This window comes from Cebus imitator, unplaced genomic scaffold, assembly GCF_001604975.1.
Source record: "Cebus imitator isolate Cc_AM_T3 unplaced genomic scaffold, Cebus_imitator-1.0 Scaffold0, whole genome shotgun sequence".
NCBI lineage: Eukaryota > Metazoa > Chordata > Mammalia > Primates > Cebidae > Cebus > Cebus imitator.
This window is the reverse complement of record NW_016107315.1, coordinates 9,169,699-9,182,795: the sequence shown is the minus strand read 5'-3', so window position 1 is coordinate 9,182,795 and position 13,097 is coordinate 9,169,699. Positions and strand designations below refer to the sequence as shown.

Genomic DNA, 13,097 nt, shown 5'->3' with positions numbered 1-13,097 from the left:
AACTTAAACATACTCCTCGGACCCCACACCCCTCAGTGTGGGACTCCTGATTCCTCCAGCTGCAGTGTGAGTTCACATGGCCCTGAAGGCAAAAAGTGCTGTTAAAAGTGAAAACAGCTTCCACATTTCTCCAGAGATCAGGCATTGCCTTTATGATCGGGGGTGAGGGTGGTGGGAGGTGGCCTCCAGAGGTGGGAGGAGCAGGTGACACAGCTGCACTCCCCTACACTCTGCAGGAAGATTCTCAGCAGTGCAACGTTAAGGGCTTTTTCCATCCATGGAGTCCAAGTAGCATTTGCTGAGGTGGGACAGTAGCTATGGCAACCAGGCAGTGAATAGCCCAGTGCCACTATCTGCCTGAGAGGCAGAGGACTGATTTTTACCAAGTTGTCAATGACTAATAAGGAGACCTCTCTATCCACAGGCTAGAAATTAAAAAGAGAGCTCTTAGAATGGAAATGTTCTTAATAGCTCAGATCCATAGCAACAGCTTGCATTTGTTTTAGGCACAGTGCTAAGTACTTTGCCTGGATTATTTCATTTAATCTTTGCAATAGCCTTAGGAGGTAAGTGCTGTGTTTATCCCCAGTTTTCTAGGAAATGGAGCCACAGAGAGCTGAAGTGACTTGCACAAGGTCACATAGCTCCAAGGCGCGATCCCAGGAATCAGACCCAGACTGTGTGTCTCTGTGCTGTACTGGGAACTCATGTGCTGGGATGAGTTTAATAGGCAGTGTGGCTTCCTATTACTGAGACAGAGGATTCCTGACACTCTTCAAGTCAAAGCTGAGATGTGCCCCTCTTTACAGGATAGTTAAGGACAGCCTAGGAAATGAGCACCCAGGTGCTTCTTGGGCAAAGCTTGCTTTCCAGTCCTGTTTGAGTTTGAGATTCGTTGCTGCCACTGGGTCCAGGCTAGGTGAGCTGGGGAATCCCAGTGAGAGTCACCACCCTTGGCTTCCCCTCAGGTGTCTTCTGCTGTGGGCCATCGCCAGTGGCTGCCATCCACAAAGGTGACATCTTTATAGTCTATGACACCAGATTCGTCTTCTCAGAAGTGAATGGTGACAGGCTCATCTGGTTGGTGAAGACGGTGAATGGGCAGGAAGAGTTACACTTAATATCAATGGAGACCGCAAGCATCGGGAAAAACATCAGCACCAAAGCAGTGGGCCAAGAGAGGCGGAGAGATATCACCTACGAGTACAAGTACCCAGAAGGTGACCAGCATCACAGCGCTCCTTCTAACCCAGCCCCTGAGTCACCCAGACCATGAAAATAGTCAAGATCGGGGGTGGGCCTGAGCAACATGGTGAAACCCCGTCCCTACCAAAAAAAAAAAAAAATTAGCTGAGTGTGGTGGCATGTGCCTGTGGTCCCAGCTACTCAGGAGGCTAAGGTGGGAGGACTGCTTGAGCCAGGGAGGTTAAGGTTGCAGTGAGCTATGACCACACCACTGCACTTCAGCCTGGGTGACAGCACAAGACCCTGTCTCAAGAAAAGGAAAAACAAATCCTAAATGAGGCCTTTGCATTGTTTGAGGAGCTCACTCACTTTGCTAAGACGGTCCATGCTTCGCAGTGCCCAGCAAATTAGATAACTTCTCAGCCTGGCCTTCTGGGCCCTGCAGAGCTGGCCTCTGGCTCCCTTCCTGAGTTTAAGTTCATCCCCTAGCCATGCTGCCTGGAATGGCTGGCTGCTTTTGCTGCTGGCCAGACCTCTGTTTATGCTTTCCCCACCTGAACTGTCTCTTTTGCAATCTCTACTATCCACAGGCCCCCGTTGCTCATATGCTGCCTCTGTTCTTGATGTTCCTCAATCTGACAGAATTGGTTTTCCCCTGTGGCCCATTTCCCCTGTGGCTGTGGCTCTTGTGCCAAGTGCTAATGAAAGGAAGACAACTCCATACAGCATCCTCAAAGGGTGCAAGAGTCTAGACAGGGGCAAGCTGAGGATGGGATGTGGTAAGAGGAAGGCAGGAAGTAGGGCTCATGGATGAGGGAGCAATTCGATGTGCTGGGGGATGGCAGATCATACGGGTTATAATCGTATGGGGGTGGCTGGGGCTTTTCCCACCCTCCACTGCAGTGTAGTGACAAAAGGTCAGTTTGGACCCCTGGGCTGATTGTGATCTTGTGTAGAATCTTGCACAAAGTAGGTCTGCAATAAATATTTCTTCCATATAAATGAGTCAAGCAATGGCTACCAAGGCAGATCAGGACAAAATGGATCTCTCCACTCTGAAGTCTGTTCGGGTTCAGAGTGAATGTGGATGGAGAGCTCTGTAACCAAGCTCAGAAATTCCTGTCCCACAGCTGCCATCTCTGAAATAAAATCTTATCCCCAAGCTTGTCTTGAAAATGAGCAAACTCGATTAAAAGCAATTAGGTCAGGAAGAATTTTTTTTGGGGGGGGGCAGGGTGGCAGAAGTATCAGGGAAGAAAGGATAGGACAGAGAGGAGGCCAGTGGTATCTGTCAGCTGCCACACTTGGTGTCCCTCAGGACTCTGAGGCTCTGTTCATTTTTCCTCATTCTTTTTCCTTTCTGTTTCTCAGGCTGGATAATCTTAATTGAGCTGTCTTCAAGTTTGCTGATTTTTCTGCAAGCTCTAATCTGCTATTACTGTACTTTTCAACTCCAGAATTTATATTTGGTCCTTTTTAAAAAATAATTTTAATCTCTCTCTTGATATTCTCTGTTTGGCAAGCCATTGGTTCTCACACCTTCCTTTAGTTCTTTGAATACATTTAAAATAGCTAATTTAAAGTCTCTGTCTAGTGGGTTCAGTGTCTGGGCTTCCTTAGGAACCGTTTCTATTGACCCCCCCAAGCCCCCTCCCCCACCACCATGTATGGCCCGTAGTTTGTTCGTGTGTCTTGAAATGTTTTTGTTGAAAATTGGACATGTTAAAGAATATAATATGGTAACTCTGGAAATCAGATCCCTTCCCCCACCCCGGGTTCGTTGTTGTTGCTATTTGTTTAATGACTTCCCTGACATTATTCCAGAAAGTCTGTAATTTTTCTTGTGCACGACCACTGAATTCTCTGCTGTTTGCTGAGTGGTCAGCTAATGATTGGACAGATATTGTCTTAAATTCCTTGAATCGGTAAGACCCCTGGCCTTTGGCAAGGGACTTTGTGTACAAGCTGGGGTACACATCCAATGCTCCGGCAGGCAATTTACAGTTCTACCTTCACTTCTTTCTTGTGCAGAGCCTCAGGGTCAGTTAGAGGTAAGGGCTTAGAGCCTTATTAGAGCTTTCTCAGACCCTACATTTTCAGGAATCTGAGCTTTTCAAAGCCCCATAGACATTTTGCTCCTCAGATTTTCCTTTTAAGATTTTTGCACCAGGCATGGTGGCTCATGCCTGTAATCCCAGCACTTTGGGAGGCCAAGGCGGGTGGATCACCTGAGGTCAGGAGTTCGAGACCACCTGGCCAACATGGCAAAAACCCGTCTCTACTAAAAAATACAAAAATTAGCTGGGCATGGTGGCTGTCACCTGTAATCCTAGCTACTCAAGAGGCTGAGGCAGGAGAATTGCTTGAACCCAGGAAGTGGAGGTTGCAGCGAGCCGAGATTGCGCCATTGCACTCCAGCCTGGGAGACACAGCAAGACTCCATCTCAAACAAAAAAATTTTTTTGATCAGCTTCTTTTCCCCTCAACTGTTATCATTGCCTTAGGAAACTGCAATTGTAAACAGTTGTTGCAGGTTGTTTGCTTTGTTTGCCTTAACAAATGTTTCAGGAAAAAGGCTGTTGGTAATGAGGGAGCTCTGAGTCAGGTCAATGAGGACAAACTCTGTGAAGAGGATTTCCAGGGAATCACAGTCAAGTCAAGTAACAACAATTCCCTGATAGTGGGGCTTTCAGGGAATTCTAAAACCATTCTGTCCCCTCCAGAGGTGGCTGTGATTTGGGGCTGCTGGTTTTCGAGGCTACTATGGAGCTAGAAAGAAGGGGAGATGGGAATCAGAATGCCACAAAAGTGTTCTTACTGAGATTGTGCTGTTTTTCTTGAATAAATGCTCCTTAGATTATTATAAGCCTTTAATTAATTTCAAGAGTTCTGAAAAAGTTGATTTGATAATTTATTTATTTTTTTTTTGAGTCAGAGTCTCGCACTGTCACCTGGGCTGGATTGCAATGGTGTGATCTTGGCTCACTGCAACCTCCACCTTCCGGTACACGCAATTCTCCTGCCTCAGCCTCTTGAGTGGCTGGGATTATAGGCACCCACCACCATGCCCAGATGATTTTTTGTATTTTTAGTAGAGATGGGGTTTCATTATGTTGGCCAGGCTGGTCTTGAACTCTTGACCTCATGATCCGCCCCGCCTCAGCATCCCAAAGTTCTAGGATTACAGGTGTGAGCCACCGAGCCAGGCTGATTTGATGTTTACCAGTGTTCTCACTGCTTTTATGGACACATTTTTGGAGGTCTTTATTCTGCCATTTCCACTGACGTCAGAATGCGCTTTTACTTAGGAATGGGGATTTGAATGCTCCTCTGTGTGAATCTATAGCTCCTGGGTTCCTCGGATGTCTCTGCAGTCCTGACCACGCAGATGGGCTCCTTCTGCCACAGTGGTGCTTGGGACATTTGGCCCTTGGAGGAGCATCTGAAGGAAGCTGCCTTTGTGTCTCTTTTAGGCTCCCCTGAGGAGAGGCAGGTCATGGATCATGCCTTCCTCCTTCTCAATTCTGAGAGGGAGCACAGACGACCAGTAAAAGAGAACTTTCTTCACATGTTGGTGCAGTCAGAAGATGCGCTGCTGGGAAACCCTGTTAATTTCACTGTGATTCTCAAAAGGAAGACAGCTGCCCTACAGAATGTCAACATCTCAGGCTCCTTTGAACTACAGTTGTACACTGGCAAGAGGGTGGCAAAACTGTGTACCCTCAAGAAGACCTCGCAGATCCAAGGTCAAGGTACCAGAACCAGGGGCAGGAGAGCCCTCAAGTGAGCTCAGGGTCCCCACAATCTGGAATCCCTCTCTCCTCTGTGGATGACTTCCATACATTAACAAACTTTTGTGTGTGAGTAAACACAAACACACATTTATTGAGTACCTACCTATGAGAGTCACAGGAAAGCCACAGAGGAAACATGGGCCAAAGAGACCACTGGACTAGGAGCCTGGGTCTATCATAGGGTTAGAAATTACGGGTGCTAAGTGTCATGAGAAGTCTTCTATGGTGGCAGAAGTTTTTTCTTAAATGCCCAGTCAAATCAATGGTTATCAGTGCCCAGGGCACAGTGTTGAGAACAAGTGGGATGTCCTGATGACAACGGGTAATGTCTGTCATGGACTCAGGATGGAAGCCTGGAGAACATGGCCAATTATTGTTCCATCTTGAGCCCAACGTCTTGTTTTCTAAAGAGACTATGGGACATGTCCAAGGTTAACCAGCTCAATTCATACAAAGTTAATCTAATTCTGTGCTTGATAAGGAAACCTCCTATTGGGGGGCTATGACGCATGACCTCTCTCCTCCACCCTGGCTCTTTGGCAGTATCGGAAGTGACTCTGACCTTGGACTCCAAGACCTACATCAACAGCCTGGCTATATTCGATGATGAGCCAGTTATCAGAGGTTTCTTCATTGCGGAAATTGTGGAGTCTAAGGAAATCATGGCCTCCGAAGTATTCCTGTCTTTCCAGTACCCTGAGTTCTCTATAGAGGTGAGCTTCCTGCAGGCCATCAAGGGCTTCTCTTGCCCGGAAGTTGGCCATGGAGTGGGATGGGGCCCCTAAGAACCCTAAGGGTCCCTGGTTGGTTCATGCATCTCTCCCCATCTCTCCTCCCTACCCTACTACAGTTGCCTAACACAGGCAGAGTTGGCCAGCTACTTGTCTGTAATTGTATCTTCAAGAATACCCTGGCCATCCCTTTGACTGACGTCAAGTTCTCTTTGGAAAGCCTGGGCATCTCCTCACCACAGACCTCTGACCATAGGTGAGTCTGCCTGAGGTATTCTTACAAACCGAAATACACTTTTGGATATACATCTTGCATATATGTGCATATTCCTGAGATGTGAATTCCCAGTATGGGGTCATAGGGTCAAAATGTAGACACATTTTGCTGGTGCCAAATTACTTTCAGAAAAGATTGCATCAATTTATGCTCTACCAACAGACCTTGATTCTTGCCAATCTAGTGGTTAAGTAATCTCATTGCTTTATTTTGCATCTCTATTTGTGAGGCTGAATATTTCTTACATTAATTGAAAAATTGTCCATTTTTCTACCAAGTCATTTATTTTTTCATATTAGTATGGTGTCTTTACACAGTAAAGAGTATTATGTGCTGTGAATTATTTATAACAGTTTGTATTTAAAAATTTTTTTAAAGTTAAATTAATTTTGAGAGGGAATCTCACTTTGTCGCACAGGCTAGAGTGCAGTGACACGATCTTGGCTCACTGCAACCTCCATCCATCTTCCAGATTCCCCTGCCTTGACCTCTCAAGTAGCCTTGATTACAGGCATGGGCCACCATACCTGGATAATTTTTGTGTTTTTAGTAGAAATGGAGTTTCCCCATGTAGGCCAGCCTGGTCTCAAACTCCTGACCTCAGGTGATCTGCCCGCCTCAGCCTCCCAAAATGCCAGGATTACAGGCATGAGCCACCCTGACTGGGCAAACAGTCTGTATTTTTTTAAACACTAACATGTCTTTCACCATTAGAACTTTAAAATTTTAATGTAGCCAAATTTTTCAATATTTTCCTTTATAACACTGAATTTCATGTCATTCTAGGAGCATAGAAATATTCTCTTATGCTTTTTCTAGAATTTCCAGCTTTACACAATTAGGGATTTACCTGGAATTTTTTTTGGGTGTGGAGTGATGTGGAGTTCCAACTTTGTCTGTGGTTTTCCTAGTCCTTTGAAACACTGCCTTTATTATGCTGTCAATTTCCAAGTATATCTGGGTCTCTGGACTCTTTAATTGCTATTTCATTTGTCTTCTTCTAATACAACATTATACTAAATTATTGTTCTATAATAATTTTATATGATTATCATATTTACATATTGATATGTATTAGGCAAATCCCATTCCCCCATTTTTGTCTATAAAACTTTTAGAATCATCTTCTCACATAATTTAAAAACAGTTGGGATTTAGATTGATACTGTGTTGAATTTATTTCGGGGAGAATTGTGCCAAATGGCAATATTGAGTCTTACCATTTAGGATCGCTTCTTAGCCTTTTGGCTAAGATCAAGTGTTGAGTTTTACCATCTAGGAATATGAGATTTTCCTATTTTTTTTCAAGTCTTTATCACCTTTAGAAAAGCCATATTTTCTTTATATGTAACTTGCACGTTCTTAGTTGGATTAATTCCAAGGTGCATCAATATTATAGCTTTTATGAATAGAATATTTTTCATAGTTTCTAATTGTTTGCTGGACTATATGGAAATTGATCTTTGGCATGCTGATATATCCAGCAAAAAAACTTTACTGAACTCGAATGTTTTGTTTCTGAGAGGTGTGATGGTCTCTTTGAGGATGTCTGAATCTTCCAAGTAAAAACCAGTAGACTCCTATTTTCCTTACACCAGGATTTCTCACATTTTAACGTTATCTGGGGAGTATTGTTACAGTGTAGATTCTGACTCAGCAGTTCTAGGGTGGAGCCTTAGATTCTGTTTCCTATAAGCTCCTGGGTGATGCTAGTATTACTGGGCCCCAGAACACACTTTGGGTAGTGAGGGGCTAGACAATTCCTTTCATAGGGATTCATCATAAAATACATGTTCCTCTTAGATTTCATGTAACAGATAACTGTTGCTAATACCCATGAAACAAGAACATCCATAGTAAAGCCAGGCAAGACTCCAGGGAAGGTTTGTGAAATGTCAGAGTTGGAAGAGCTGCTGGAAACCAGCTGTTTCAACCTTCTTGCTTTACAGCTCAGAAAACTGACGGCAGCACCCAGGGTGCAGGCCCACTGTTGCCATGCCCGGGAATGGCCAGGACTTTTCAAAGAGACTGAGCTAAGGCTCAGCTTCCTGGCTTCTCATTCAACTCGTCTTCTCCCTCTTCCCATAACATCCTTGATTGATTGTATGTCTGTGTCTTTGAATTTTCCAGGATGGTGCAGCCTGGTGAGACCATCGAATACCAAATAAAATGCACCCCGGTGAAAACTGGACCCAAAAAATTTATCGTCAAGTTTAGTTCCAAACAAGTGAAAGAGATTAATGCTCAAAAGATTGTTCTCATCACCAAGTAGCCTTGTCTGATGCTGTGGAGCCTTAGTTGAGCATTTCAGCATTTCCTACTTGTGCTTAGCTTTCAGATTATGGATGATTAAATTTGATGACTTATATGAGGACAGATTCGAGAGCCAGTAGGTCAAAGATAAGGCCAACACAACCATAAGCAGCCAGACCCACAAGGCCAGGTCCTGTGCTGTCACAGGGTCACCTCTTTTATAGCTAGAAACACCCAGTCTAGGCCACAGAATCCCATCCCTTTCCTGAGTCATGGCCTCAAAAATCAGGGCCACCATTGTCTCAATTCAAATCCATAGACTTCAAAGCCATAGATTCTCTCCCTGGAGCAGCAGGCCAGGGGCAGCCTAGCGCTGCCACCTGCTGGCGCCCCTTAAGAAGCCGCCATATCTTCAGGCCATGGGTTTGCTAGCCCTGAAGGCACCTGCCAACTGAAGTACTTTCCCAGCACTGGGCTGGGCCTGCTAGAAGTGCATTCTCCTCCTTTCTGTTGCCTCCATTCTCCTCTATGCCTGAAATCCAGGGAATCCCTCTCCTGGTGCTCCAAGCAGTTTGAAACCTAATGTGCAAGGACATTCCTTAAAGGCCACATGGTTTTGCAGACACCCCAGAGACACATTTGTCCTCAGGCCTGAACTCACCATAGACACCCAGGTCAGCAAATGGTGGCCAGCAAATCCTCTTCCCTTATTCCAACTGTCGCCCCCTAGGAGACTCCAGGTGCAGGCATCGCTTCCTCCCTGGTGTGAACTCCCTGGTGTTCCATCCACCATCCTGGCAGCCCAAGGCTGCTTCTGTTAACCAAGGCCTTCTCCTCCTCGTTCTGCCCTCCAGAGATTTGTTCAAATGATCAATATGCTTTCAATTAAACTTTGATTACAAGAGAACACGGTGGTCCCTGAATCCTTTTTTCTTTATGCCAATAAGCTTCTTAAAGTATCCTGTGCTGGGGGTAGGCAAGGGGCTCTGTCTGAGGAGTTGGCTGGTCTGTTCAGTACATCCAGCCCCTCTCTCAAAGGCTGTCACCCCAACTGGATATACACCCTGGCAGAGGCATGTGTGTAGCTTGAATTAGCGTTATTTTGTGTCTAATTCACAGGACAGTCATGGGCGGGACACCTGTCATCCTCTGCCTTTCTAGCTGTCCAAGTGAAAAAAACCCTCAATCCTGGTAACCCTTGCCCCAGTTGCCCACCTTCCTGGCATACAGCAGTTGCTCAATAAAGTTTACTGAAGGAAAGGTGATTGTTCCTTCTGCTGGAAATACCATAAGGGTGGTGGCATAGAGAATCGTTTGGTCAGTCACTCCACAGCACAGTCTGATCTCAAGAGGTAGTAAAGTCCGGCACAGCCAGTGTGCTGCCGTGTGACACTCACTCATGTCCCTCACCGGGAATGGAAGAAAAGTGGCTTTCCTAGAGGCGCCTTTAGATGACCCAGCAGGAAGGACACTGGCCAAGGGTTTGGACTGGGATCTCTTAAAACAGGAGAGTCTAGTCACTGAGGGTGAGCAAACAGCTTTTTATTCAGAGGAGGTGGCAAACTGTATCCAGTCATCTCCCTCCCTGTAAGATCTCATCTGGTTTTGACATCAGTTGCAATGGTTTCAGTGTGAGGCTAAGCAGAATGTTATGCTGTGAACAGTCACCACAGAGAGACCACTGTGTCACTGGTGTGGGAGGGACGAGGCTCAGGGTTGGTCAGGTTTCTTACCTACATAACTCTGGCCCAGCCCAGCACCTTCCAGAACAGTAACTGACATGGCTGAGGTCTACCATGGAGATGGGGTCAGGGGTCAGTGATGAGGAAAGGCAGGGTCTGCCGCTGTGCAGGTAAAATGCCCCTCACCCCAGACTTCCTTTCCAGAGCAACCAATCTGAAAACAGAATTGGCTTTGGGGCTGGTGTATATTTCTGCTTTCAGGCAAAGCTGGATTCCCAGAAAAGGAGTTTGAAGTCCAATGTGCAAGGACATTTCTCAAGACACCTCTGTCCTCAGGCTTGAACTCACCATAGAGACCCACATCAGCAAACAGTGACCAGCAAATCCTCTTCCCTTATTCTAACTGCCACCCCCTAGGAGACTCCAGGGGCAGCTATTGCTTACTCCCTGGTGTGAACTCTTTGGTATTCCATGCACCATCCTGGCAGCCCAGGGCTGCTTCTGGGTTAGGACAACAAATAGGGGGCCCCTACAGTCAGAACAGCTCTTACCCAAAGTGGTGAGTGCCATTTCCTGCCCAGATTGCAAGTTAATGGCCTTTACAGTTGGCTCAGGCTTCTTATGTCATCGTTAATAAATATTAAAGCTGATAAGGACCAAGAAAGTGGGCCTGCAGCCTGAGTGTGGGAGGCCTGATGTCTTTCTGGTTGCTTTGTTGATGTTAAGAGTCCCACCATCACCCCTTTGTGGGTCATACTTGGAGAGCTCCGAGCAAGGGTTAGGGCAGAGGTGGCTCTGTGAACACTGGCTCCTTTGAGCAATTAACCCCAGACCTTAGTAGGTCATCAGTTGTAGACAGAGCGTCTCTGGCAGGATCGTCACCCTTCAGAGTGCCCAAGGAGGATGTCCAAGAACCAGGATGCTGCTTGGCTCTCCTTTCTTTCTCATGGTTGCCACTTTCCTTTCTCAGCGTCCTGAGGCTGCTTCTCCAATCACTGACTTTCTTCTCCACTGAACTGGGGCCACAGGCCCGTTGCGGCCAGGAATCATGACCTTTTGTCTGGAGCTGGAAGGGGGGCCCTGACACTGAGGTTTTGCAGGGTATGCTCTGTCGAGTGCCTGTGCCCCTGCCAATCCTGATGCCAGTAGACGCTGGGGAAATGGGCCAAAGAGAGGAGCAAAAGCCCATGCAGGGAGTGGGTGGAGAATCCATTTCTTATACCAAACAGGGATAAGAACCCTTCTGTTGGACTTTGTGCAGAAGATGCTGCTTCAGCAACCACTGGAATGGGGTTTAGGCACACCAGAACGCTGCTCGACCTTCAGCAGTGGTCACAGACACCACAGGCTTCAAATGGGGTGAAGAGAGTGCAGACTCATCATAGTAGGGTGTGTGTGTGTGTGTGTGTGTGTGTGCGCGCACACACGCGCGCGCATGCCAAGCGAGTGGCCTGAGGTGTGTGTGTGCGCCAAACCTGGCCCAACATGGAGAGAGGAAAGAGGGAGTTACAGGGAATGGTAAGGCCAGGCGAGTGGCCCAGGGAAGGGTTGGAGGTTCTGGGAGTGCACCATGCCCATGAGCCCCTTTAGCCAAAACTCTGGGATGAAGGTTGGCAGCACTTTCCAATGTTTGGTTCTGTCCCCACAGCAGCATCTATTCATCTATCACCTCCACACAGTCCTCCTCCTTTGTCTCCTCTGATGGATCCTCCGTTGTTTCAGTGTCTGACAGTGACGTCACCTGCCGCACCAAGTCCTTGTCACTGGGGATCTCTGGCTGACACGGTCTGGAGAAGGGGTTGAACCAGTTCAGGGAGAAGTCCCCACCAAAGGTCTCCTTTACTGACTGCCAGCTACCTGTGTGCTCCCTGGGCTGGTTCTTTCGTTGGAGGCGTTCGATGCCCTGGAGGGAGAAGGGGATGAAGAGCATCAACGTCAGCATGGTGCTGGGCTGTGCTACTCATGCACACACCCCCAGCTCAGCAGTGGCAGGGTCCAGGGTGTGGGTAAGATGGGGTCTCTTGTGGCCCAGGTCAGCCCAGAGAGGTGTCTCACAGGACTTCTGGGGTGTGGGTGGACAGCGGCGTGGAGGAGCACAGCAAGCAGGGCCCGCCCGGGGACTGACCTGTTCCCCAGCCACCACCCAGCCCTCCCTCCTTTCCTTCAAGTGCAATGACAGATGCTGGGCAGGGGCCAGGCTGCTGAGAGGCTGAGGCATAAGGGGGACCATGCATCCTCTGAAGCCACTAAACCCCCCCCCCCCACTAAATATTTTTGGCCACTCCCACCAGGGTAGATGTGGGCTGCAAACACAGCAGGACGCTGGGGTTAAGGAGAGCGTGCAGGACACAAACAGCATGCGAGGTGAAGCGGGTGCTTGTACAGCAAGTGCCAACATGCAGTAGGCTGCCGGAGGGCACACAGGACCGCCGTGGGGAGGCGAGGCTGGGCTCAGGCCTGCTCATGCAGCAGATCCACCCTGCAGCCTCTCCCAAGCTGCCCACTCACCTGCCTCTGGGTGTTGGCTGCAACTCAGCCGCCAGGCCACAGAAAGGGTGTTGGGTGGGGGAGATGGCCAAAGGAGGTAAAGACATGGCCAGGCCAGCTCTCTGCCCACAACACCTTGCACAGAGGCTTTGGACCCTCCAGTGGGGCCACTGCGTTCTCCATCTCCTTTGGAAGCCAAGGGAATTTGCTGTGGGTTTGCCAGGCTTGGGCACTGCTCATTCACATGACTCAAGAAAGATCTCTGTGTATCTGGTTCTAGGTTTTCTCTTCCACACAAGATCGTTACATAACTGGTACAACCCTTTGTTATGCAGAAAGAAAAACCGAGGCGCACACACGGTCTGAGATCTGATGGTGCCCTAGGCCAATTCTTCTCCAGCACTTTTTCTTCCCACACCATCTCAGAGATTTAAGAATTCTTGACTTTTGAATAAACTCTAAGTTAAAAAAAAACTGATCTCAAAAGTATATCCTCATAAGAGACTTATCAATTATAAAGGGAAAAACAGTACCTTAATAGTAGGAAGAAACAATTCCTATTTAATAGTAGGAAGAAACAGTTCCTACACTGGGTAAAAGTGGTACCTTCAACCAATGATCAAAGTTAACATCACAATAATGAAATGTAACGAAGCCATGTGCCTCCTGATGCGACGCATTGAGGACA

General features: G+C 47.4%; 2 protein-coding genes across 3 annotated transcripts in view; one reads left to right on the top strand and one right to left on the bottom strand.

Annotated features, from left to right (window-relative positions):
* Nucleotides 1-9,132, top strand: part of TGM4 (transglutaminase 4) — a 28,774-nt gene extending 19,642 nt beyond the window's left edge. Inside the window, exons 10-14 of the mRNA XM_017522037.2 lie at nt 969-1,220; nt 4,659-4,937; nt 5,523-5,692; nt 5,830-5,966; nt 8,118-9,132. Coding sequence (XP_017377526.1) covers nt 969-1,220; nt 4,659-4,937; nt 5,523-5,692; nt 5,830-5,966; nt 8,118-8,259 — 980 coding nt within the window. The 3' untranslated portion in view covers nt 8,260-9,132. The remainder of the gene's footprint in view (nt 1-968; nt 1,221-4,658; nt 4,938-5,522; nt 5,693-5,829; nt 5,967-8,117) is intronic.
* A 2,232-nt stretch (nt 9,133-11,364) lies between these two features.
* Nucleotides 11,365-13,097, bottom strand: part of ZDHHC3 (zinc finger DHHC-type palmitoyltransferase 3) — a 58,569-nt gene continuing 56,836 nt past the window's right edge. The window contains exon 8 of one of the 2 annotated variants that reach the window (XM_017522044.2): nt 11,365-11,825. In XM_017522044.2, coding sequence (XP_017377533.1) covers nt 11,577-11,825 — 249 coding nt within the window. In that variant the 3' untranslated portion in view covers nt 11,365-11,576. The remainder of the gene's footprint in view (nt 11,826-13,097) is intronic. The other variant, XM_017522058.2, reaches the window with a different exon arrangement.